Source organism: Lepisma saccharinum, chromosome 26, assembly GCF_977018435.1.
Source record: "Lepisma saccharinum chromosome 26, izLepSacc3.1, whole genome shotgun sequence".
Lineage (NCBI taxonomy): Eukaryota > Metazoa > Arthropoda > Insecta > Zygentoma > Lepismatidae > Lepisma > Lepisma saccharinum.
In genome coordinates, this window is record NC_139254.1 from 43,425,058 (window position 1) to 43,452,946 (window position 27,889).

The window sequence follows — 27,889 nt, forward strand, 5'->3', positions numbered from 1 at the left end:
ATGTTTTCGTCAAAAACAAAATATGCGTGCCTCTTGTGATTATATGATGAAATTAATGAAGTGACACTCACAAAGAAGATGCATGCCCAGGCCAGGATTTGAACCTGGGACACTGCTGTCGTAGCAAGGTGTGCTAACCACTCCACCATGGAAGTCTGCTACAAAATGTATGAAAATAACTTAAATCAATGGAGTATATGAAATTACACATTTCATTTTTTTTTTTAAAAAAAAAAGAAATCTTGGTGTGTGAACCCTAGAGTGTTGCAGGGAGAGAATTTTGGTCGAGAGTCAAGTAGTCTGCACGGATGATGCTAGATAGTGTATGGAATTGAGAACTCGCCCCCTTACGCGAATAATGCTTGACCAGGCAAAATGAGCAGTATACACTCAAAGTCCAGTAGTAAATGTATAACCATAATTTGTCTATCTGTCTGTGGAAGTGGTCCTCAAATATGGATCGTAAAGTGAAATGCAGTGGAATTGAAACTTAAGTGAACATATTGATTGATTTAGTTTATTTTACTTCGCGTTTTGTGCCTCTTGGTTAATTTGCGAAGATGGGGATGAGTGATGAAAATGATGAAATTGATGAATGGACATTCACAAACAACCAAGCCCGAGCGGGATTCGAACCTGGACCCTTGGTGTCGCCGCTCGATGTGCTAACCACTCGGCCACAGGGTCCGGCTTAAGTGAACATAGTCAGCATCTCCATGTTAAAATATTGTTTCGTCTATCTTACCAATACACAGTAATATATGGAAATGAAACAGATGATTGTGGGCTGAAAATACACTGTGGATATTTTACATGTATGTTTCTATGACTACTGTCACATTAAAATGATATCCCATTGTATACGCTCGAGCGTAGCACACTTGAAGAAATACAAAAAGGATTGGAAGTTGAAATTTCTAGAGAGAGAGATTATCGGTGGTTGAAAGTGTGAAAGTAATGTGAAGATTTTTATTAATTGTGGACTTGAAAGTTAGTTGTTATTAGAAGTGAAAGGTTCAGAATTCGATAAATACATATGTGACAGGTTCTGAATGCGAAAAAGCATAAAAAAGTGTGACTATCGAGTGCTCTGATTGTGTTGTGACAGACATAATTCTAGTTGTTTCAAAACGATAACTGGAAACAATTAAATCGTCCCAACATGGAAGAAAATAGTAATGAACTTAACGCAGCAAATGCTATGTTGACTTTGGCTGACGTAGCGGAAAACCAGAATGACTGGGCAGATAAAAATGATCGAGAAGAAGATGACATGATGGATCACAAAAGCAAGCGTGTTCTAAAAAGGCAAAGAGAGGAAAATAATGAAGTAGGCCAGGAAAAAGTAGTTAAATCACCCACATCTGCTATACCTAACTTTACTTATTCTAGGGATCATTTAGGTCCATATATTGTTTTATTGCAAGGGGTGGATAAGAATATTGGCAAACTTAATGGGGGAAGCTTGGGCAATTTTTTTCATAAAAACCAAATTCCAGTCGATCTAGTAGAGCAATGTGGACGAAACCATGTGAGAGTCACATTTGCTAGTGCACAAGCAGCCAACACTTTCGTTAAAGACCGAACATTACACACACAACTGGCCGTACTGGCCCGAGTACCCCAATCCCTAGTTCAAAGAGTGGGTTTAATTTTTGGCGTGGCCCTAGACTTAACAGAAACAGATATTTTGGAAGGAATTGATGCTGGCCCCATACAGGCAATAAGTGCCAAAGAACAACAAAAGAAAATTTGGAATTCTGATGTGAATTTCACACTCAGAGATTCCACTGTAGTGCATGTCACTTTTCGCGGAAACAGACTTCCAGAAAAGATTATATTAAATCACGAAATCAAGGACGTACAGCCTCGTATTAGACCTGTCTTGCAGTGCAAATGCTGTTTCAGACTGTTTCATGGTGCAAATCAGTGCAAATCGAAAGCAAATTGCCCACAATGTGGATCCCCAAAGCAAGGGAATCTTGCAACAAACCACCCCAATGCATAAATTGCAAAGAACAACACAATGCTCTAGATAAGAATTGTCCAGCTAGGAGGGAAGATAATGCCATACATACTCGTATGGCAATAGAAAATATTTCTTACTTTGAGGCTAGTCACAAAATACGGGATACATATGTAGCCCCTCTCACAAAGGCGGAGGTATTACGATCACTACCCGATCCACATACATACCCAACCTTACCTACCCTGGAAGCTGGTACCTCTTTTGGGGGACCACCGGCCTCTACAAGAAAAAACACTTATTCCAACGTCATGAGACAAGAACCTCCTACAAACAATAAAGCAAACTCTACCCAGGACTGTACACCTCTGGTGCGCCCTTCACATGGAAGAAGACATAAGAAGAAAAACAATAAGAAAACGTCTGACACCTCGGACTCTTCTACCAGTGCCTCAGATGATGATATTTTCCATCCCTCGCCCCCAATAGGATCCCGAGCCTTTCCTCCACCTCGTAACAAAGGAGGTGGTGCACTTGGGAGAATCCCACCCAAGAGTACACCAGAAAGTATCACGATTCGTATGGACGAGAAGGTTCAAGGTCAACAAGGCCTAACAGAGACTCGTTCCGATAACACTTTACCCCCCATGCGGACATATGGTGCCAGAGACACATTATCTCCCGAACAGCGATCAATATATCGTTCTCTACTTGATCTTATCCCGGATCTATGGGCCTCTGTAGTTAATATATCAGAAATACACGAACAGGGGAAAATAATTAGAAGAATACAAGAACTTACGTCCCACCTCTTGTCTATTATATCGGGTCGTTAATATGCCCCGATATCTTTTACATTTATCCCTATCACCTCCCCTCCCCTATCTTAAAAACAATCCTTGCCTGTTAGTCTATAATGGAACGTGCGCAGCCTATCGGCACGTAAATGCGAAATTCAAGATTTGCTGGCGGATTACCATCCACAACTTATCTGCCTACAGGAGGTGAAAGGTACTCATCATGAGAACTATTGGTTACCCCACTACATAATGTACGGCCCTCCATTTGACCAAAATCAACGGGGAGTTGCTGTATATGTCCATGAAAATATACCCCATTCCGTATTTAACATTCCACATTCCCTCCCAATAATAAAAAATTACCAAGGTGAAATAGCTGCCGCCCTAATTAAATATGCTCATTATTTATTTACGCTTATATCTATGTACCTTCCACCTAACCCTCTTTCTCAGAATATCCCACTCTCAGCTTTGAACGAACTTTTTACAATCATTCCGGGCCCATATTTGATAACAGATTTTAATGCACATAATCACATAGTGGGTAACTCTCGGATGGATAGGCTGGGAACCACAATAGAAAATTGGGTCACTGAAAATAACCTTATTATTCTGAATGATGGTTCCCCCACACATTATCCTCATAACGGATCCAGCCCGACGAGTATAGACCTCACTTTAGTATCACCACATATATTCAATAACATCAATTGGTTTAATGACATAGATTTAAGAGGGAGTGATCATACCCCAATTTTCCTTTCTTTGCTGGCTAATTTATCGACTACAAGCACAACTGTACCTCTGGTTCGTCGCTGGAAACGCAATTCCATAAACTGGGAAAATTTCCGCACTTCTTTCCTCCGTTTATATTATAGTGACTCGCGTACTTTCGACGTGGCCTTTGGCCACGTCTTGTACGCTCGCATGCTTGACCTTCGGCCACGTTGTGAATGCAATCACGTTATAGATGGGGTTCCTCAATGATCTTAATGACTTTGAAAAGTTTAGAAAGTAACTTTATGTGTGTATGGGCTCTAATAAGGTACAAATATTCAAACTATTATTGTCTATTTTCTTCATAATGAACTGAGTAAGTAATAACCGTTTCAAGATAATTGGTTGGATGTTTTGCATTTACGAATTAAATTGCGACACTAAATTGAAAATGTTATATTTACTTCTTTTGTCATTTTCACATTCTTGAACGTAATTGGATAATAACTGTTTCCCGTCATTCCCCTCTTTTGCCTACTTGCCTCTGTAATAAATTCTGATGCTCGCATTTTGAAATTCGAAGAGTCTAGCATAATTCCCTTACAGTAGTTTTCGGGGTGAAAATAAACATTCTTTAAGTTCCCTAGCAACGTCCGTTTCCTTGGACAACAACAGGCACGGCAAGCTCTAAGGAATTGCATGTCATTACACCCCCTAAACATTTAGTTAAAACAAGCATGATGTAGATATTTACGCATTGAGTATAACAATATAGACGCAATTGTATCTGGGCTGAAACTCCTTATTATGTAGATGTCACCCTTGTTTCAGGCACCTTTTCAAAGTCACGAGTTCATTCATCTGTGTGCTATTGATCTGTGAGAAATATATTGTAGCTAGACAATTAAGAATTGAAGGAAACAATGTGTGCTGCAAAAAAATGTCCGTGGCAACGGTTGCTAAGGACGTTAAAAAAGGGCATTTTCACCCTTAAGGAAGGGCCGATTGAGCGATTTTTTAATTTTCTCGGCCTTTTGGGACGATTTCATGGGGGGTCGTAATCGGGAGTTTTTCGCCTCCGGGGCTTCCTTCACGGAGAACATTTATGTCAGTGAGTGATTGGTGGGATTGGGTCTATATATATATTGGATGATTCGGCTTCAGTACGGACCATTACATATACCCAATTCTTGCAAATGCTAACAATCGCACTCGATGACAGCGGAACGAGACAAAAGTTTTACTCTTTTGACCGTTTTCCAAAACTCTATTGGTGGAACCCAACCTGTGCCGCAATTAAAAAAAGGAAGAAAATATTAGCAAAATTATATGCCAGATATCCTATGCCGGATACCTGGCGAGAACTAAAGAATGCCCAGGCGATAGCGAAAAAAACATATATCAAAGCTAAACGTCAGGCATGGAAATCATATTGTCAGTCCCTTGACCTTAAAGTGCCAATTAGTATAATTTGGCGGAAATTCAATTCTCTCCAACATCCCCATGTTTCCCATCCACGTCCAATTGATACTTCCTGGGAATCCGATTTTATGGATCTTCTCACCCCCCATCCGTTCCTATGCCTTCCCCCTTTCATGACCGTGAACATACCGAATTTACTGATGACTTCCCAGCTATTTCAGTTAAAGAACTAAAAAATATCCTTGATAAAATCAAATCCACAGCACCTGGCTACGATGGTATTACCTATGAAATTCTAAAGCACTTACCAGTTCAAGGGTTCGAAATTCTTGCTGCGATTTATAATTATGTATATTGCAGAGGAAAAATACCACGTGACTGGACCCAACATATTGTGATACCTATTTTAAAACCAAACAAACCAACCATGCAAGCCTCTTCATATCGACCTATAGTTTTGATACCAGTTATGGCTAAACTATTCGAACGTACCCTCCAACATAGAATCGTTTGAACACTAGAAAAATGCCAATTTTTGCCATCCACACAACTAGGATTTCGCATCGGTCTTGGTAGTCAGGATGCTATTGCTACACTCACTGTTGCTATCCAAAATAGCCAACTCCTGAGACAATTTTGCTTCAGCTTATTTGTTGACATCGCCAAAGCATATGACTCCATTGACATTTCAATATCTTCTTGATTCAATAAACATTCACCCGATTGTGGCTAAAATAGCTTGGAATCTATATCAGGAACGTATTCTGATCTTCTGGTTTCATAATGATGTGAAGGGCCCCGAGACTGGATCGGAGCGGAATACCACAGGGCTCCCCTGAGTCCCCTTCTCTTTAACATTTATACCAAATATATACATCAAATACCAAGGGTCACTCACATCATCATTCAATATGCTGACGATTTTTGTTTTGATCAAAGTACATCAGACACCACACAAGGAATTTTAGAATTGCACAACCTGATTCATACTCTACGTATTCAATTATTATCTCGCGGTTTATCTTTTTCTGCCGAGAAATCAAAAATTATAATCTTTAACCCTTATACACCAAACCGACACCCTAACAATCTGACACATATACTACAGATTCTGGTGGTATCTTCCTGTACTTACCCCAGGTTTCCTTTGATAGAAAATTAGATTGGAAAGTCCATATTAACAAACTGCTAGCAAAAGGAAAACAAATAATCAATCTTCTAAAAGGCTTGGCGAACACAAAATGGGGTGGACAACCCCCCATTATGACTTTGTTCTACAAAAATTGCTTGCGCTCTTTATTCGAGTATTCGGCACCCGTTTATGGTGGGACGATTGATACTTGGCCCGATAAAATAGACATTTTACAGAGACAGGCACTCCGTGTTTGTCTAGGATTAATGAAATCTAGTCCAAATATTAGTGTCTACAGCAAGAGTGCTGAACAGGCCCTTTCATTTAGACGCCAATATTCTACTACGAAATTTATATTTAAAATATGGGAAAGACACACCCATCCTTTCAATAAAGCATTTGCAATACCACGACAACTGGGTGAAACTTTACCCTTGGATAGATCATGTTCTAGATATTATTTTTGTATTGTTACAACATAGATAGAGAAGCATATCACTTAAGTTACACTATAGAAAATCCCTTGATTTACACTTTGAGGATTCCTACCGAGTCACCTGTCAATGTCAATTATGTTGATTTCGGTCGACATGAATATTATAAAGAAATTTGGCCAGACTATGACTTCATATACACTGACGGATCAAAAGATGAACCTGTCGGCTGCGCATTCTACGCACCCTGCCAAAACATAGTCAGACAATTCTCCTTACCGCAAGACATCTCCATATTTTCGGCAGAATGTTATGCCATACACCAGGCATTGCTCTATGCCCGTGGAGCGGGATTTTAAAAAACTTTAATTCTAACTGACGCAATGAGTGTTTTATTTACACTTGATCGTTGTGGGAAAGATGCATACCGCATGCCCATTCTCCCGTCCCTGATCTTACAAACTACATTAAATCTCTGCCAAAATGATCAACGAATGGAATTTACATACTTAAAAGCTCATAGCGATCTTAATATATATCAGGATTTAGTGGACCAATATGCAAAAAAGGCGAAGAACACTCCTTTTCCTACTGCCCTTCGTTTATCCTATACTGATCTTCTACCCCGAGTTAAAATGAAACTTAATTCCCAATGGGAAGCTCGGGCACTTAATCAAATTGCAAATACGACCACTTATAAATGGTACGCAGAAAAAGTAGTCAGTCGACCCTGGTTTCATAAACTGAAACTTCCTCGTGAAGTGATAACTTTCACATTTCGCCTACGAACGGGACACGTTTGCACAAACGAACACCTAGCAAGACTGCATCAAAATCCCTTCCATGCTTGTGATTGCGGAGAAAACAAACAAACGCCAGTTCATCTCTTCTTCCATTGCCCGTTAAGGAGCAAATACAGACATGCTCTATTCAACAGTTTACACAGAGCCAAAATACCATTTCCCATATCCATACCATCCCTATTATCGTCAGTGCTAAAATACAGTGAAGTGTAATATTACAATATCTTTTGAACCACAACTTACTATTACTTCGATTCAATGGTACTTCTGCTCACAAGTGTACTACATCGCAGACCTTTGACCAAAACTGCCATATACCCGGTGGTAAGGGTCACGAAGAAGAAGAAGAAGAAGCAGCACACTTGAAGGTGGGAGACTTGAACGAGTACCATTAATTAAAAGTACACAGTATTTTCTCATCTCTGGAAATGATGAAGAGCATGTGGTTGGAAATTGAGCTTTCATTATTTTTTAAATGAATGTTTTGTGTCTTACTTAAAAATTCAGTTCAACTTTACTACAGCTGCTATCATTTCTAGTAGTAACAGATAGTTTCCAGAACTGCTTCCACATTGCAAGTTGTGGCTTTTGTTCAGCCGATTACACAAATTTCTTTGATCATAAAGACAGTGTACACTGTCTTTGTGTACACTGACAGTGTACATTCCATATCAATTCAACCAAAAAAAAGAGGTTTGGGAACCCACCATCTCAGATTTTTATGAAACTTGGTACATTCAATCCTTCCATGGTGGTAAGAAACCACATAAAATTTTTCGCCTCTAACTCATCTCGTTTCAGAGTTATGGCCTCTCAAACTTTCAGCCAAGTCTCGTTTTCCTTCATTTCCGAAGCCCTCATTGAAACCTGCAGTGCTTTACAAAAAAAATTCTATCTCGCTCACACATGATTCAATCCTTTTGAAATTTCACAACAATATTAACCAAACAATAGGCATTTCAGAAAAAAATATGACATCACATGATATCAATATTTTAGTAAAACAAAAAATTAATAAAAAAAAAATTAGCGGGATTTTGTTGCCGAAAACATGCCTTGCTAAAATTTCAATTATCATTAAAAGGGAATGAATTAATACCAGCATAAGTATTTTTAAAATTAACCTGGATATGTATTCTAACTTACCCAGCAATAAAAGTTATGGTTATTTTATTCCTTCTATAAATATAATATACTTATGTCTGATATTTGGATGAAATGGCTTCCGGAGTATTAAAATATTTTGGTTAACTCAAAATCAATCAAATAATGTGTTATAAATTAATCAGTGAAGCAAACTCGAAATTCTATACTTTTGTTTATTCTTTGAGCATTGTTGTCTTATTACTTCCTTGCTTATTTATAAAATAATTTATCCATATATAAGCAAAATATGTATGGTTCAAAAAATCTTTGTTTAATGTTGTGTTCTTTGTAAGCAGCAGTTTGATGATATGTCAACATTACCTGAGAAAGAATAACAATGAAGATGACAATAATGATGATAATAATAATAATAATTTATATTATTTTATTAATATGAAATCATCATTGAACAATATCAGTTATTATGGTATCCCCTCCTGCTTCAACATTTGGTGTTTGATGATTTATCCATATAGATATTTAAATGTGATTGACCAAAACACAGGTTTAAAAATTACTGGATATTCCATATATTGCCCATATATATTTTTTACCTTTCCATATATGTGCATGCAACATATACAAAAATTTACTTTGTGACACAAGTTGTATACTTTGACACGTTGGATTATCTTGTCCATTGAACTTAGAACCTTTTGCCATCGAGATGTTGTTTCTGGTGGATCAACAACAGTCAGCACATGGGGAATTGTTACTGCACATATATCTTCATGTCTTGGCCAATAGAATGATGGGGAAGGAGCATGGGGGTGAAGAAACTTTACAACAACATCTCCTTGATCTTCATCCACTTGAGATACCATTTCAAAATACCACAACTGATCATACTTACAAGCAATGTAACATCCAGGAAAGAGTTCATGTACGGTTACAATAAAAGATTGGCGGTTTTTCAGACTGTACGTGAGAGATGGGGTCTCATCTTGACTGATTCTTCTAGCCACAATGGTGCCTGCAGAATCCAGAGGACTGAAATTGTGGAAACTTCTAGTGCCTGGAACTGTTTGTACATCTGTAAACCGGTTTTGAAGTGTCAAATGGGTTGAATCTACTTCACCTTTCTCAATAAAGTGAAATGCAATATTTGTAATTTTTTCCACACAGAAATTGTAAAAATCCCCTGTTGTTGTGATCTGTCTCTCAAATGGTCTCTGTAAACTCTGTTTTCGTGCCAAGCATTTTGCTGTTCCGCCAATCCCATTACATTCTGATTTCCCATGGCATGTTGCAAACAATGACCATTGTGCCTCTAGCTGGAAGTCCTCTTCATGCAGACACAAGTTGAGAAAGTTATATTTGTTTTTGTATTGAGCAGCACTCCTGTCACGGAAATAGTGTATTTTCTTGACATGTGAAAAATTTTCTTTCAGAAATCTCACGACTATTCCATGAATTTTGTAAACCATGTTCACATCATGCTTCAGATCATTATATATGATACAGTGTGATGAAACAATCTTTTCCCCAACAGAGTTCTTACAGTAGACTACCAAAGAATGTACAGTACATGACTCAGAAGTCCAGTGGTAACCTTGGGCCTCATCTTGGATTGTAAAAGATTGGATTCAATCTTTTATTGTAATCGTACATGAACTCTTTCCTGGATGTTACATAGCTTGTAAGTATGATCAATTGTGGTATTTTGGAATGGTATCTCAAGGAGATGATGTTGTAAAGTTTCTTCACCCCCATGCTCCTTCCCCATCATTCTATAGGCCAAGACATGAAGATACATGTGCAGTACCAATTCCCCATATGCTGGCTGTTGTTGATCCACCAGGAACAAATACCACTTCTCAGACATCTGCATGATGTCAGTGCAGGAAAGAATCATACATTTGGATGGCAAAAGGTTCTAAGTTCAATGGACAAGATAATCCAACGTGTCAAAGTATACAACTTGTGTCACAAAGTAAATTTTTGTATATGTTGCATGCACATATATGGAAAGGTAAAAAATATACAGGGTGAGTCATAAGTCTCCATACAAATGGTGAAAACGATGACTAATGTTTGTTTTTCCTTTTCAGGCAGGTGAACCAATGAAAAAGAGATGCCACTAACGAAGGAAGAACGGATTGACATCATTCTGTTGGCTGGGAGTGGTACCACCCGTCAAGTAGCACGTACATGCAATGCAACACACAGAACGCAGATAACCCATGACACCGTGGCCAAAATTATCATGAAATTCAGAAGGACAGGTTCATTTGTTGCTGTCTTTGGTCTTCCAGGCCTGCTTTCGTTGGCGACGAACTTTGGCCAAAGTGTCATGGGTTATCTGCGTTCTATGGGTTGCATTGCATGTACGTGCTATATGACGGGTGGTACCACTCCCAGCCAACAGAATGATGTCAATCCGTTCTTCCTTCATTACTGGCATCTCTTTTTCATTGGTTCACCTGCCTGAAAAGGAAAAACAAACATTAGTCATCGTTTTCACCATTTGTATGGAGACTTATGACTCACCCTGTATATAGGCAATATATGGAATATTCAGTAATTTTTAAACCTGTGTTTTGGTCAGTCATATTTAAATATCTATATGGATAAATCATCAAACACCAAATGTTGAAGCAGGAGGGAATACCATAATAACTGATATTGTTCAATGATGATTTCATATTAATAAAATAATATAAATTATTATTATTATTATCATTATTGTCATCTTCATTGTTATTCTTTCTCAGGTAATGTTGACATATCATCAAACTGGTGCTTACAAAGAACACAACATTAAACAAAGATTTTTTTGAACCATACATATTTTGCTTATATATGGATAAATTATTTTATAAATAAGCAAGGAAATAATAAGACAACAATGCTCAAAGAATAAACAAAAGTATAGAATTTCGAGTTTGCTTCACTGATTAATTTATAACACATTATTTGATCGATTTTGAGTTAACCAAAATATTTTAATACTCCGGAAGCCATTTCATCCAAATATCAGACATAAGTATATTATATTTATAGAAGGAATAAAATAACCATAACTTTTATTGCTGGGTAAGTTAGAATACATATCCAGGTTAATTTTAAAAATACTTATGCTGGTATTAATTCATTCCCTTTTAATGATAATTGAAATTTTAGCAAGGCATGTTTTCGGCAACAAAATCCTGCTAATTTTTTTTTATTAATTTTTTGTTTTACTAAAATATTGATATCATGTGATGTCATATTTTTTTCTGAAATGCCTATTGTTTGGTTAATATTGTTATGAAATTTCAAAAGGATTGAATCATGTGTGAGCGAGATAGAATTTTTTTTGTAAAGCACTGCAGGTTTCAATGAAGGCTTCGGAAATGAAGGAAAACAAGACTTGGCTGAAAGTTTGAGAGGCCATAACTCTGAAACGAGATGAGTTAGAGGCGAAAAATTTTATGTGGTTTCTTACCACCATGGAAGGAATGTACCAAGTTTCAAAAAAATCTGAGATGGTGGGTTCCCTGGCCTGGTTGAACTGACGTGGAATGACCATATGAAGATTCAAAAATAAATGTTAAATTTTTTATTTCATTGTTTCGTATACATCTTGTCCTGGCAAATCTGAAAGGGACATTATGCTAAAAACACATTTATTCTTAAGGTGCTTATACTGAAGAATATTTATAGAAATTCTTTACATTTTCAACTTACCATATCGTGCATACAATTTTGGCTGAATACCACTGCACTCTCTCACCAGTATTGGGAAATTAGGATTGGCTTGCTTGAGGTCAACGTAGTATTTCTCAATGAAGTTCCTACAGAATAATAAGTATAATCACATTTTAAACAGCAATTCAATCACAAATTTCATCAATTACTTCCAATTTACATATTAATATATACTGGGTATCTGTTATAGGGATATTCCACGAAAAGTCGTCCAACTCCGTGCAAATAACAAAATGAATTAATATGGAAATTATTGTTTTTAATTCAAAGCACCTGGCATTGATTTAATACCAGCTGAGTTAATTAAATATGGTGGAAATTCATTAATATGTCAAATTCATAAATTAATTTGTTTAATATGGAATAAAGAAGAAATCCCTCAACAGTGGAAAGAATCCATAATTGTTCCTGTGTTTAAAAAAGGTGATAAAATGAACTGCAATAATTACCGTGGAATTTCTCTACTCTCAACAACATACAAAATATTGTCTAACATTCTTTTAACAAGACTAACCCCATATGCTAATGAAATTATAGGTGATTATCAATGTGGATTTAAACGTAACAGATCAACTACAGATCAAATTTTTCACATCAGACAGACACTTGAAAAGAAGTGGGAATATAATCAAAATGTCCATCAGCTATTCATTGATTTCAAAAAAGCATATGATTCGGTCAAAAGAGATAAATTATATAATATATTAGTAGAGTTTGGAATACCTAAGAAGCTTGTTAGTATGATAAAAATATGCACCAGTGAAACAGAAAGTAAAATTCGTGTGGGTAATAATATGTCTGACAAATTTATAATTCATGATGGGTTAAAACAAGGAGATGCATTATCTCCATTGCTCTTTAATTTTGCCTTAGAATATGCTGTTCGGAAGGTAAAAGAAACTAAAGAAGGACTAAAATTAAATGGTGTGACTCAGTTGTTAGCATATGCAGATGATGTAGACTTACTGGGGGATGATATAAATACGATTAAGAATAATGCTAAAATATTTTTCAAAACTGCTAAAGAGATAGGTTTGGAAGTTAACAAAGAGAAAACTAAATATATGCTTACAGGCCGAAACCAAGTGTTAGGTAATAATCAAAATCTAATTATTGATAACAACTCGTTTGAACCAGTTTCCAAATTCAAATACTTAGGAGTAATATTAACAAATGAAAATTATATTAAAGAGGAAATAAAAAGTAGGCTTAATTCAGGAAATGCATGTTACTTCTCTCTTCATAAACTTTTGTCTTCTCGTTTAATATCTAAGAAACTAAAAGTTAAAATATACAAAACAGTAATTTTGCCTGTAGTATTATACGGGTGTGAAACTTGGTCCCTTACATTAAAAGAGGAACATAAATTGAGAGTATTTGAAAATAAGATTCTTAGGAAAATCTTTGGACCTAAAAGGGATGAGGAGACAGGTGAGTGGAGAAGGTTACATAATTTAGAACTACATAATTTGTATTCATGTCCAGATATTATTAGAATAATTAAATCAAGAAGACTTAGGTGGGCAGGCCATGTGGCACGAATGGGAGAGGAAAGAGGAGTTTACAGGATTCTTGTTGGGAAACCAGATGGTAAGAGACCTGTAGGAAGGCCAAGACGAAGATGGAGGGACAACGTTGAGATGGACCTAAAGGAAATCGGTAGGGATGGAAAAGAGTATATAGATCTTGCTCAAGATAGGGACAGATGGAAGGCCTGTGTTGCTGCAGCCATGAACCTTCGGGTTTAAGAAGGCTAGAGAGTTAGTTAGTTAGAGTTGTTTTTAATTGCATTCAGGTTTAAATGCTTGTGAATGCATATAATTTGCACATTTCACCAATAAATGTTACTAGCATTTGCAGCCTATATGCTTCAATGCTTTTCATGCATCATACACTGCGACGCCAAAGGTCCCGGGTTTGAATCCCGCTCGGGCTTGGTTGTTTGTGAATGTCCATTCATCAATTTCATCACTCATCCCCATTAACCAAGAGGCACAAAACGCGAAGTAAAATGAACTAAATCAATCATGCATCATACTCATTCTTTTCTTTTTTTTTGTCATTTGTTAGCAGACACTACAAAGTACTTCATAATTCTATGATGTCAGTTCATTATGAATATTTTCATCCAATCTCATGCCTAGACCCTTAAGTTTTGTGTGTAAAATGTCACACACATAACGCTGGAATGCCTCTATGCTATTTTGTAAACAGGTTAATAATATAAAATGCAGAGTATATCAAAATATGCACAACCCTAACTTTAAATGCTTATAACATAAAAATTAGCGTTGCCTGAATTATGAAGTTTAATCCATTTTCCTTATATATCTCTTTTAACACTACCGGATGCCAATACATTCCCACACAGGAAATTCTAGAAATTAATTAATGGCTGAGGTTAAAGAGAACTTTTCTTCCCAGAATGTCTGATTCAGGAGAGAAGAGATAATAAGGGATTATCATCACCGAGTCTTAATTTACAGTTTTGTGATTGGTGCAGTGGTTTGCGATCAATGGGTGCCATGTGCAGGTTTTAATGGGTTTTGGGGTCGTGCTATTAAAGGCAAAGAGGAAAAGGTCACATTTTAGTGGGATTATAACCTTAGAAGCAAAGAAACATTAGCAGTCCTGAATTTTGACAGTACATGCAGGCAGGATAAATGTAACTAGCGAAGTACACAATAGCATGGAAAATCAATCATAAATCATGATAGTGCCAACAAATGGTACTTCCTGAAAGAACTCTTGGTTGCATGTGGGTACTCTGGTTTCACTTTCCTATACTCCATACTGATGATGCAGGAGATAACTTGTTCAGTGGCATAATCGAACGTAGTGTTGCCAGGCGCAACATAACTCAGAAAAATCGTTCCTAGTTTTCATGTTAAAGGGATCACAATTAGGATTTTACAACTTTTGAAATGTTCTGTAAAATTGCATTTCTTACCTCTATAAACATTTCTCTTATTAACATACTGTTAGGCAGAAGAAATGGATAAGCCCTCTACAGCAGTTAGAGCATGGCAAATGACAATTCACTTGTTGCACGTTATAAGGGAGTAATTAGCGGTTTTTTATGGTATGATGTATGACTTCATAGCATAATTGGCCAGCCTCGATGGAAGAGTGGTTAGCACACTGTGCTACAATGCTACAGGTCCCGGGTTCAAATACCAGCCTGGGCATTCTTTGTGTCCTCCTCCATCAATGTCATCATATCATCACTCATCCTCATGATTAGCCAAAAGTGGCAGAATTGCGAAGTAAAAGAAACAAAATCAATAAATCAATGACGTTATTGATTGACCTCAGCTATCCACCTGTGGCATGTGCAACAGAGGTGAAGATCGTAAGCAGGAAGCATGCTGACAAAGATGTCAGATTGCTCTAGCATCCTTAAAATTTACGAATTCTTCACAAGGGAGCCAGGTGTATATAATTGCAGGAGGAAGATTTATTGGTCCAGAACAAGAAATGTGTGAAGTGTTGCAGACAATATGGCAGGAATGTGACAATGGCTTTGAGAATATTGCAACGTACAGAGTGGTTTTGTTGAATTCCTTTTTAGGTGTTCAAAGTGTAATGGTGATTCTTCTCCTCTCTGAAAAATCTATTGAAAAAAAATAAAACTATCTCCGACACATATTTTTTTCAATAATATTCCTGTGGTATTGTGGAGTTTTCCTTCATCCCACCTGCAGTGTCATTAAGGTTAGTCAAAAAGGGGTTTGCCAGTTATTTCGCTAAATTTGAGATATTTGTCTTCGAAGTTACTTCAGTCACCTGACAGTTTCAAATTTGGAGTGGTTGGCCCTGATGTACAGATCGACGAGTAGGGCATGTGTTTGTGAGGAGGAAGTATCATAAAGGGAGCTTAGATACGAACAGGTGTTTTTGTTTTTTTTGGATTATTTGATAGCAACACAAATATGGGCTTACTTTCGTTTGCTGCCCATCGATCAGCCAAAACCCTCATCCCACTGATTGAAAAGTATATACTTCCAGGAACAGAAATCTGTACAGATGAATGGGCATCTTATTGGAAATGCTTCCCCTTACATGCACAAGATGGTTACGCAGAAGATACACTTCGGCAATCCAGTAACTCGACTTTGCACGAACCAGGTGGAAGGTTTTTGATTTATTTATTAATTTTTCTTTGCTTTTCTGTCACTTTATGCTATTCGCGAACATGAGGAAGAATGATGATATGATGAAAGTTATGAAGGGACCTCACAAAGAACACCCATGCCAGTTTGTGATTCAAACCTGGTACCCTTGGCATCATAGCAGGATGTGGTAACCACTTCTCCATGGAGGTCAGCAAGAAGATATTTGGTCAAATGCTAAACGATACTTCAGGTGGAGAGGGGTTATGAAGCATTTGTTGGAATATGTGGATAGACTAGTTTAAGGATCTACAGACTCTGATACATTCAGGAATATCCTTCAGCAGATCAATGAAAAATACCCTGCACGAGGTTAATGTCAGAAGTATGTGATTTGTCTGCTGCTTGACACAATTCACTCCTCCAACAACATTGCGGGAACTGCATATTTCCAAGGTTTGTATATAAATTAATTTAACCTTTTGGTGCCCAAGCGTCTCGAACGAGATACCCAAAAGTAACCCTCGAGGTACCAAGCGTCTCGATCGAGATGCTGTGTCAAGGTGGTAGTTTTTACATTATAACTTTTCTATTTTTGGCTAGAATTTCGATTTTATTTTTTTATATTGTTCCTAACACATGTACTTAACAGAAATGGTTTTTTGCAATTTTTTTTTGTCTTCATGAAAATGGAGGGGGAAAGGCGGGGAAAGGCGGGGAAAGGGACTTCTCTTTTGCGTCTCTTTTCAAGGTCAATTTTTTGCCGACAAAGAAAGACCGACTTTGTTGTTCTAAAGCAATGCTTTTCACTCCCTCCTGCTAAGTGCAGTCGAAGGAAGCTTGTTTATCAGTATCCGATGTCAAAATGAAAGTTTTCCGTGAGGGTGCAAGCAGGGGGAAGACTGGTTGTTGAATCTGCGTTGTGAGAATGGAATTTCGAAGCCCGCTGAAGGAAACCTTTGTTTTTTTTAGCACAAGTGTCCACAATTGGCAACAGGGGTTACCCAGCATTGTCTAAAAATAAAATTTCAAGCAGCTGCAAGAATTGGTGCTCATTTGTCACTACGTTCTAGCTTTTCGTCCGTGAATGTTGTGCGTAGGTGTCGTTTTGTGCCCAAGTGCGAGGACATTTTTTGGGTGGTGACAATTTTTTAAAATAATTTTTGGGGGTTTTCTCCCTTCCCCCTCCATATATACCCCAAATTTGCATTAATTTTGCATTTTGTGCATTTTGACATTTTTTTCGGGGTGGGGAGAAACCCCATTTTTTAAAAAAAAAAAGTATTTTCAGGGGATTTCCCCCCTTTCCCCCCCATATATACGCCGAATGTGCATAAATTATATATCGTCTAAATCTGTTATTCATTCTGCGTACAACGGTATATCTTTCATATCTCTAGGGCATTTAGTTTCTGAGCTATAGTCATTTCAAGGTACCGCTGCACTTTGAAGCTTGAATCAGTGGCGTGCCGACCAATCCTTTTGGGGGTACAACTCAAGTTACATTGGTCATATGATAATAATGCAAATATTTTTGTGTTCCTTACATGTCAGCGATCATTTCCATGTGCATGTCGACACTGCCATGTACTTTTTTCTTGGGAGGAGGGTGGGGAACCAAATTTTTTTTTCCGAAATTTTGGAATTTTGAGATTTAGCCCCCTCCCGCCCGCCACATATATGCCGAATTTGCAAAAATTTCATATAGTCTGAATCTCTGGTTCATTCCGCGTACAACGGTATATCACTCATCTCTCTAGGGCAATTAGCTTCCGATCTACACTCATTTAATTGAAACTCTGCATTTTGCTCAAAATCGGCTCGGTACCTAGAGGCTTACTTGTGAAAAAGGCCTTGGGCAGCAAAAGGTTAATGAAATTGTTGTTAGGTTAGGAGAGTTAGGGAGAATTTACACCAAAGCTACAATCAACAGGCGACACGTGTCTTGGGAACGTGCCAATTGGAAGCAAAGTTCCATACCGTAACAGCACGACAGGCTTCACAAGCCTGTGTTGATGTTTCTGCAGTGACTGGACAAAGTTGTTGTCAAGTTAAAACATTATTTGTAGATGCTTCTTGAAATAATTTGACAATCTCTCTATAATTTTATGTTAATGTATGAAGTACATTTTAATCTGATTGGTTTATACATGTAATTTGTTGTTTCAGTTTCAGACTTGATTGAACAATAATAATTACTATTACACTATTTGTCTTTTTCTTACATAGATTGTCTGTCTACGAAATGTGAAATGTTCCTTAAAACATGGATATACAGTATTGGCCAAATTATTGGACTCATTGTAAAAAACAAGCACATTTACTTGTTTTGAAAGTGTTCTAACTAAATATAATGATGATTATTATAACTTATTGTGAGATTATACAGTTTGTCTGCTTCGACATAATATTGTTTCCCACAATCCTTTCTTTGGCCCAAGTTCCTTTTGTTTTATTGCGATTTCATCATGCTACAAATGCAATTTTCACATGGATTGATTTCGATGTATGTCTGTTAACACATACTGTGGAGTTTTAGCGATTACTTAAGGTTTTGTTCAATATATGCTTTCGTGGTTAGGTTAGGCAGGTTAGGTTTGGTTCCCTTAGCATTAAAATAAAGTCCCTAAATGCATTATACTAAAGTTCCGATTCACTTCTACATTCATTCTCACGCTTCTACGATATTTACTGTCGCTTGTCGACGGAGAATATCTTGTCCATGAGAAGTGCGCAAGGTAATTTACAAGTCTTTTTTTCAATATAAACAACTTTTTTCAAGTCCAAACAGTACTCATTACTTTAAGGAAGGTTCAAATTTCGTGTGACAATGATTTCCAAAATTGTATGATAATTAGTCTTGGTATGATAACACAATATAGAGAATGTGTAACACAATATAGAGAATGTGTAACACAATATAAAGAATGTGTACAATTCCTTTTACACTCACTAAATATGCAGTCCTGGTAACATATCTAGTTCAGATGTGGAGGTCACGTGTAAAAATTGCACACTTACGTCTAAATATGTTGCAAACTTAAATTTTTCATTACCGCTATCATTCTCCATACATACATATAACGACCATGTTTGATGGAATGAACAAGTGACGTTTGGCATTTGTTGCACTGCCTACAGCATTGCCACACTATTCCTTCGTTACTTGCAGAGCATTAGTTGTTGCTTCGTTGAAGCATGGCATTGCAGACTTTGATTAGAGGTAGGTTTGGCAACGGTGTTAGAGCGTTCTTCTAGAAAAATGGCATTTTGCGGAGCGACGAAACTCGTGCTACAAAACTTATATTTCATGAAAATATGTGCTCATTGGGAAAAGATTTAACTGATATCTCCCATGAAACTATTTCCGGTAAGGTTAGGGTAAGAAAGTATCTTGATTTTCGTTAATATTTGGTAGATTAACTAATTTTGGCCTTCTGATCGGTACATCATGAACGGATAGCTGCATGAACCATGCACAGGTAGCCCCACAAACCATTCACGGATTTCCCCATGAACCATTTCTGGTAAGGTTAGGCAAGCTTAGTTCAAATTTTGTTCGTAAAACAATGAGAGTCAGCTTTAAAAGGGAAAAGATTTAACTGACATCCCCATGAAACTATTCCGGTAAGGTTAGGGTAAGAAAGTATCTTGAATTTCGTTAATATTTGGTAGATTAACTAATTTTGGCCTTCTTATCGGTACATCATGAATGGGTAGCTGCATGAACCATGCATGGGTAGCCCCACAAATCCTTCACGGATAGCCCCACGAACCATTTCCGGTAAGGTTAGGTTAGGCAAGCTTAGTTAAAATTTTGTTCGTAAAACAAAACGATTCAGCTTTAAAAAAAATCTTAACTTAAATCAGCTTTTTTCGCTATTTCCAGATGTGACCCCCAAATTTTAACACGAGATTCAGGATTAAAAGGCCAAATTTAGTTAGTATACCAAATATTAACAAAATTGGAGACATTCTCTATATTCTGCATTCGCTACTTAGTCTTTGTGCTAGGAGAAATCATAAAACAATCGGAACCATTACCCTTTCTTTTACTGTCCCCCATGGCAGCATGATTCTATGCAATTCACAAAAATGCCTGGAACAATACGTGCATTGTTTACTGTGTTATTTATGCTATTTTTTGGTAATAACAAAGGAAATAATATTAATTCTGGTTGTTGTAAGGGTGTTCTTTATTTGTATCTTTGTAGCAACGCGTAATTTCATAAACCACATGTTTGAAGTTGAGAAAAAAAAAAGAGTGAAAAGGAATTGTACACAAACAGTGATTAAAATGGGCTCAAAAAGAGCCAAAAGTGGTCATACAAAGTACTGACAGTACTTGCAGTGTGTATAACAATGCAATGTTTATCACAAAACATTAAATCTGTCAAATTTCTCTACATAAAGTGAGTTTGATATTTTCAACTAATGAGTCCAATACTGTACATAGCTACATTAATCGGACACACAACTCATTCCATCTGTCAGTATATTAAAAAAAACAGAGTGACATAGTAAGTTGCCAGATTTCAGAAACGATAACGCCAAGGATTACTGACGACTATGTAAAATTAATGGTACTACTTTACTATACCGGAGACACCTATCAATGATTTATTTCGCAATTTTTTACATTGCTAACGTACTATTCTGCATTGTGGAACATTTCTTTAAATGAAATAATGAATTTCTAACGATAATAATGTATATTTCTTACATTAACGAGTACTTACTGTTGCTCCTTATTTCCCACAAACCATCCACGGGTAGCCCCAAAAACCATTGACGTTAGCCCAAAAATTCACGATAGCCCCACGAAACATCACGGAGACGAGGTATGCCTACTAGGTTAGGTTCCATTAGCACTCCTTTCGTTCAATTTAGCATATACGGACAACATCGGAATTAAATTAATGAAGGGACACAAAGATCGGGACACGGACTAGGAAACTTAAACGGCAAGATAGTGAGCAAGATAGTGAGCTGAGTACTCAATGAAAACCGCCGCCAAAGCGGCCCTTCGTGTCGTCATGTTACAATACAACAAAAAGGAACCAGTTTATCGTAAAAACTAATTTTGCAGGTATCTTTGTAAAATTACTCAAATAAGCAAATATTAAGGACAGACGATTTTCTCACTAATTTTACCAGTAAACGTTTACAAACGTGACACACCTTACTCCTTCACTACCAGATGACTTCTGACATAAATGAATTCTAATTTCTCTTAACTTTGATCCGAACCTCAAAGCAACTTTACTTGCCATACTGGTGAATTTACTCAATGGGATCTCCCTTATCGCACAACACTTGAGCAATCTTTCGTTCTGACGTTAGATAAGATATACCTACGTTGTTAGGTTACGTTTGTGAGGTTTGGTTCTATTAGCATAAATACACTGAAAAAAGTTATTTATGCTAATAGAACTAAATCTTGCTAGCCTAACATAACAACGTAAGCATTTAGCCTCAAATTAAAATATATTTCCCGTGACGTCAGAACAAAATATTGCTCAAGTGTTGTGCGATAATGGAGACACCTCAAGGTATATCATAATCCCACAGATTAATCATTCATAAGACAAGAATTAAGGGTCCCCCTTATTGCACAACATTTCTGCAACCTTGAGTTCTGACGTCATCTGATACTACTTTATTTTTAAGCTAAATGCCCAAGATATTGAGTTACGCAAGTTAGGTTTCATTCTCTTAGCATAAATAATATATTTTAAGGGTGTTTATGCTAATTGAACCATACCTAACAGACAAAACGTAACAACGTACGTATTGTTAACCTGACGTCAGAACACAAGGTTGCAGAAGTGTTGTGCGATAAGAAGACCTATAAATCGAATTCACAGACTAGTGCCAGAGAGTGCAAAGCTACAAGAGTTTGGAACCGTGTCAAACGTCCCGTTATCTCCCGTTGCTTTCAAAGTCGTCCGAATCTACATGTCCCATTGACGAGCGGCTAGCGTCAGCTTTATCAACTTGCTATTGAAACTTATTTTCAGCTCAATTTAAGATGTAACTTAGTTCTTTTATGTGCATCCGGGTTGGCAACACTGCGCTCCTCGCACTTCACGAAAACTCTTCTGCTGTTCCATGCTTCTGCTGCTAAGCAAAGTTAACCGGTTTAAGTTGTTTTCAATGGTCGAAATATCTGCATAAGTTGAGAGGAAAGTACGTCTGTGTGCACTACATAAATGTTTGTTTCCCTTATTGACTTTAAATATTGTACACATAGTCATGTATATCTGTTAAATGAGTAAAACGAGAAGCATTTAAAAATTGCACTGTGAAGACATATTTGTCATCGAGAAACTTATTCCTCAAAAATTGAATAATAAGTTGTAGAAGATAAGACTGAACGAAAGAAAAATTAATTATTCATTAATTATATTAATAGTAACAGTGGTAACGAATGTCTTGACAATCTAACACAAGGTTAAAAATATCCCACTTGAATGCACAGGGTCTAATGAATCCTCTTGTGAATTCAAGTAAATTTAAGCCATACGGTAATTTTATATCTGAGAGTTGGCTGCAATCATCAGTTAATAATGCATAAATGGCATTAGAAAATGATTCTCTTATTAGGTTAGAGAGAACATGAAAAACTAGAGGTGGTGTGCGCATATACATAAAAGCAGGGGATAAAATCTACTAAAATTAATTTAGATACGACCCTACAGATGGTTTTGAATTAAAGGTCGTACAAATGACATTTAATGGCTCATAAATGTTACGTTACGGTACCTCTCCAAGGGCTTAGAGGTAACATTCTGGCCTTGTAATCAAGGGGTCCCCTGTTCAATACCTGGTAGAAGCACAGTGGATAGAATCCCACTTTAAACTGTAGGTCCAGTCCCGATTAGCTTATCTGTGTATAAAGTGGACTTTCAACAACAATTTAAAGAAACAAACCATTTGCGTTATGTCCGCCTGTCCATGACAATACTGAAAGTAAGGTACATTAAACAATAATTGTTAGAGACTTTAGAAAACATATAGATAATGGTAAAAGTTTATATTACCAGTAAGAGAAAAGAAATTCAAACACTATAATGATACAATAAACAAGAAATCAAATAATGCAAAGAATATGTGGACGTCTCTTAAAGCCATAGTCATAGTGCAAAGCACATGAGAGGCTACCATCAAGGCTCCAAGACCCAGATAAATAAAACATACTTTACAATTACGAGGAAATTAGTAGAAACCAGCCCATAAGAAAATGTCCCAAAGAAAATTCGAGTTACTGATAAAGTATTTAAGTTTACTGCAGTAACAAATAGTAAAAGCTATTAATAGCACAAAAGGAAAATCACATGAAATGATGGCTTAAGTGTAACTTTACTCAAAACCCCATGCTGCACAAATGTTATTACAAACCTAATAAACCCGAGGTTTTCAAACTTTTTGTATGGTAATTCCATGTCAAATCAACGAAGAAAAAATAAATTTTGGAATTTGATGTCGTGGATTTGACTGATTTTTGGTATACATGTTTCTTATCATTTCAAATATAGAAAATATTTTTTTCCTTGTTACCAGTTGTTGAGTTATTGAATTTTGAAAATTGACAAAATTGCCCAAAAACCACTCACCGCTGAAACTTTAAATACAATTTGCAAGACACCTGTTTCAACTACATTTTAAAACTTATGAAGAGGGCTTTCATTTGATATACAACATGCTTGGTTTGTTGCGAAAAACCAATTTTCAAAGGTTTTCCAAAATTTTACTTTATAATTTTCAAAATAAGAAATATTCAAAAATGTTATACATATTGGTACACATCTACTGAAGGTTCAGTCAAAATTTCAAGGTAGTATCTCTTTCGTATCATATGAAAAGTGAATTCCTTTCAACACCATGTGATGATTTACCATAAGTTAACATATTTTACATACCTAAGGACATTATAAATACAGAAGGATACATACCAAGAAACTGCTTGATACAGAAAGTCTTTCTTTGATAAAGTGTATGATGCTTGTGTCATCTCCTCTTGCTTCAGCTGATATGTTCTACCGGTGGCTGTTACAGAGTCCACTTTGCAAAGGACTGTGTGTCTTAGGATTTTAAGAACATCTGGTTGCCTTGGATAACTAAATGACTGTGCTGGACCACAGGGATGCAAGGAAGACAACTGCACTTCATATTCTACATCATCTTCCGAAAGTATACATCTCACCCACCAATTGGCAGCATACGCACACACTACAAAACCTGTGATGTGTTCAAAAGGGTACATTTTCAACATCTGCATTAACTTTAACACAATGTACCAAAGTTTCTTCAGATGCAGAAAACACTTTAGTATCCACTTTTTCTGTGCTTACTGGTATGAATGCATGAAACCTCTTGAGTCCCTGTTACAGATACAGCTTCACCAAACCGTGTCTGTAAGAGTTTCTCTTCTTCCAAATATTCGTCATTAGTCACATAAAAGAAAGTTATTGATGAAATGTTTTCCTTTCCCCACTCAAATAGCTGGAGTGGTGTGATGATTTGGTTTGAAAGAGGGTTCTGGAGAGTACCTTTGGCTGCCAGCCAATTTACTGTCCCTCCAACACCATCACACACTCCCTTACCATGTGCTGTTGCATAGAAATGCCACTCAGCTGCAATGCCATCGAAATCTCTATGGTGGTTGCACATATTTGCAAAGTTTTTGCGGTTCTTATGTTGCACTGTTGAACCATTAGAGAAGTAATATACTTTCTGTAAGTTTGGCAGACAATCAATTTTGAAATTAAGACATAACTCTTATGTTTTCATGATGAAAGTTGTGCGAATTACTCACAAATTTAATATAAATATATTAATAACTTACATTTTGCGAGTATCTAGGTAACTCCTGCGACGTTTCGGGATGCAACTGCTCCCTTCCTCAGGCTGCTCACGTTTAGATTATGTATAAATCATAACCACATCGAACTCTCCATAGGTACAGGATATAGTATTGGTAAAAGGTGTGTGGTTAAAAAAACAATAAAAATCTAAAACCCATTACAGGTGCACGTCAGACTACCATGCTGTTTCCCCGATTAGAAACTGCTCCTTGGAATGTTAAAACTTTAAAACTGAATAGCCAATACTCCAATGTTTCCTCGTAGAGTGCGAGGTCGGGCACTTCCCCTCTCTTTCTCCTCTATTTCCTCTCCATTCCCCCCCCACTCCTCCTCCATTCCAGTTCACGTCAAGTCCAGTGTGAATTCCTCTTCCATTTGAGCTTGGCGTGCTACTTTCGGGGTTACGTTAAATCCTATTTTTACGTATTCCTTCCCATCCCATTTCTTGAACATCTTCCCCCACATCTCATCTATATTCCCATCATCCCTGTTTAATTTATTCTCTCTTCCCTTACATATAGCCTATACGACCCTTCATATACATTCCTTCTTATAGGTTTTTCCTCTTCCCTAAGCACTTTCCATGTGGTGATTACATGGCTTTCATCAAGGATATGTTCGGAGAGCCCCATCTTGGGAACTCCTTCTCTTATATCCCTGTCGTGCTCTCCCAACTGAACATTCATGCTTCTTCTATTTGGCCCACATATTCCTTTCCGCATTGGCAAACTATTCCATACACACCCTTCATCCCTCTCTCGTTTATTTCTTCCTCTTTTCTATCTTTCTTATACCCCGTGAAATGCTTTTCAAAAGTTTTTGGAGCTCGCAACCCACACCTTACGCCATATCCTCTTACAAGTCTTTCGATTTTCTCCAATATTCCGGGAAAGTACGGAATGCCTATATATTTAAATTCCCCCTCTTCATCTCTAACTTCTTCTTCTTTTCCTTTACCGTCTTTCTTCTGTTCATTCCTTTCCAATTCTTTCCCATATTTGACCTTAGCTTTACTTAAATTCCCCTTTAGCTTCTCCTCTCTGTATTCGTTCCTCTTTCCAATTCTCATTATCCATTCAATTTCTTTACACAAATAAGCTTGGTTGTTACATAATCTGTGAGCCCGCAGGAAGAAGTTTTGAAATACGTTATTCTTTGTTCTGTTAGCATGGGCCAATTCTTTGTTGATATATAGATCTCCCGATAATGCCTTATGATAAAATCTTGTCTCTTGAGGTTCATAAACTGATTTGAAAAATCTTGAACAAATTCCTCTTTAGTAATTGTCTCAAAAGAACAGCGATCCACTGATATCCATTGTGTGTAGGTTATATTTTCAATCATCTCTTCCTCAAGGCTTTTTAGCAAGGCTTCCTTGAAATCAATTATGCTGGGACAGGAATGACACTCATCTAGAAAACACTTCTGTTGTTGTATGTACCCTACACATTATTATTAAAAGACAATCTTGTTATGTTTTTAGTGGATTTTCATGTCCTGGGAGAGTTATTTTATTTAAGTGAGCTCCAACTATCATTAGTTTTAACATTTTGATGAGTGATACAAACACATACACTGTGAGTACCTCTGCCTCCTACTATTATGCAACTCATTGGTCTTAATTCTACAAATTTTGAAAACACAATCTTAAGTAGATCAAAAACTATTTGACATAGATAGCTCAAATTGGTGTCATTCTCTTCAGCTTTTAATGAGCTTAAATTTGAACATGACTGTTGTGACTTGAATATTGCTTATGTATTTATAATGTGGTTAGGTATGTAAAATATGTTAACTTAAATCATTGCATGGTCTTGAAAGGAATTCACTTTTCATATGATACCAAAGAGATACCAACTTGAAATTTTGACTGAATCTACAGTAGTTGTGTACCAATATGTGTAAAATTTTGGAAAATTTCTTTTTTTGAAAATTGTAAAATAAAATTTTGAAAAACCTTTCAATTTCTTTTTTCACAAAAAACCAAGCATGTTGTATATCAAATGAAAGCCATCTTCATAAGCTTTAAAATGAGACCATGCCCAGACCTGTAGTTGAAACAGGTCTCTTGCAAATTGTATTTAAAGTTTCAGCGGTGAGTGATTTTTGGGCAATATCCATGACATCAAAGGTTTATGCACCGGTTGATTTGACATGGAATTTCCCTGCTGTCAGGTTCCCCTCAGGTACCAAAATCAGCACACGCCTTCCCTCAATAATAATGGATAAATGCATGTGACCATGAAAGATCAACACAAAATCTCTTCATGTGTTTATTTCATGTTGGTACACATACAAGTAATGAAAATATAATGTGTGATTAATACAGGCGATTTACATTTTTTTTAACATTTATAAGCTGGTGTCAACTCACTGAGCGATCCCATCAATATGCTGCTTTTCTTCTGCTGTGGTAAAATTTGGTGGAGGATCTGCATTGAATGGATCCATGATCCAGTTGAGCTGTGTGTCCTGTGGAAGTGAGGATGAAGTTGTGTCAAGTGTTCCACAAACACAGATTTGATTTCATCATTTATAACTGTAATCCTATTTCATCTAACAGCATGCTCAATGTAAGAAAGCAGTCACCATTCTTCAATCTTGCTTTTTCAAACAACAACTTCCTTTTGAAGGCTGATACTTTGTTTGATAGATGCAAAATGTAAGTATCATTCCCTTGTAGATATATTTTGGGACCATTTTCTGTGTATTCTTGCGCAAGGTGCGAGTGCTGTTCCTTTCTTGGTTTAAAATACACAGGAAATGACATTGCTGAGGGACAACCAAGATGAGTTGAAGT

General features: G+C 36.8%; 2 protein-coding genes across 4 annotated transcripts in view; one reads left to right on the forward strand and one right to left on the reverse strand.

Annotated features, from left to right (window-relative positions):
- ND-B8 (NADH dehydrogenase (ubiquinone) B8 subunit) overlaps positions 1 to 21,541 on the reverse strand; it is a 32,535-nt gene extending 10,994 nt beyond the window's left edge. The window contains exons 1-2 of the mRNA XM_083112353.1: positions 21,404 to 21,541; positions 12,090 to 12,196 (exon numbers count right to left, since the gene is read on the reverse strand). Coding sequence (XP_082968479.1) covers positions 12,090 to 12,196; positions 21,404 to 21,495 — 199 coding nt within the window. The 5' untranslated portion in view covers positions 21,496 to 21,541. The remainder of the gene's footprint in view (positions 1 to 12,089; positions 12,197 to 21,403) is intronic.
- Positions 21,542 to 22,306: 765 nt separating this feature from the next.
- Positions 22,307 to 27,889, forward strand: part of LOC145979374 (uncharacterized) — a 124,455-nt gene continuing 118,872 nt past the window's right edge. For 2 of the 3 annotated variants that reach the window (XM_083112240.1, XM_083112242.1), the window contains exon 1: positions 22,307 to 22,411. The gene's annotated coding sequence lies outside the window, so the exon portion shown is untranslated. Of the gene's footprint in view, positions 22,437 to 27,889 lie in introns of all 3 variants that reach the window. The other variant, XM_083112241.1, reaches the window with a different exon arrangement.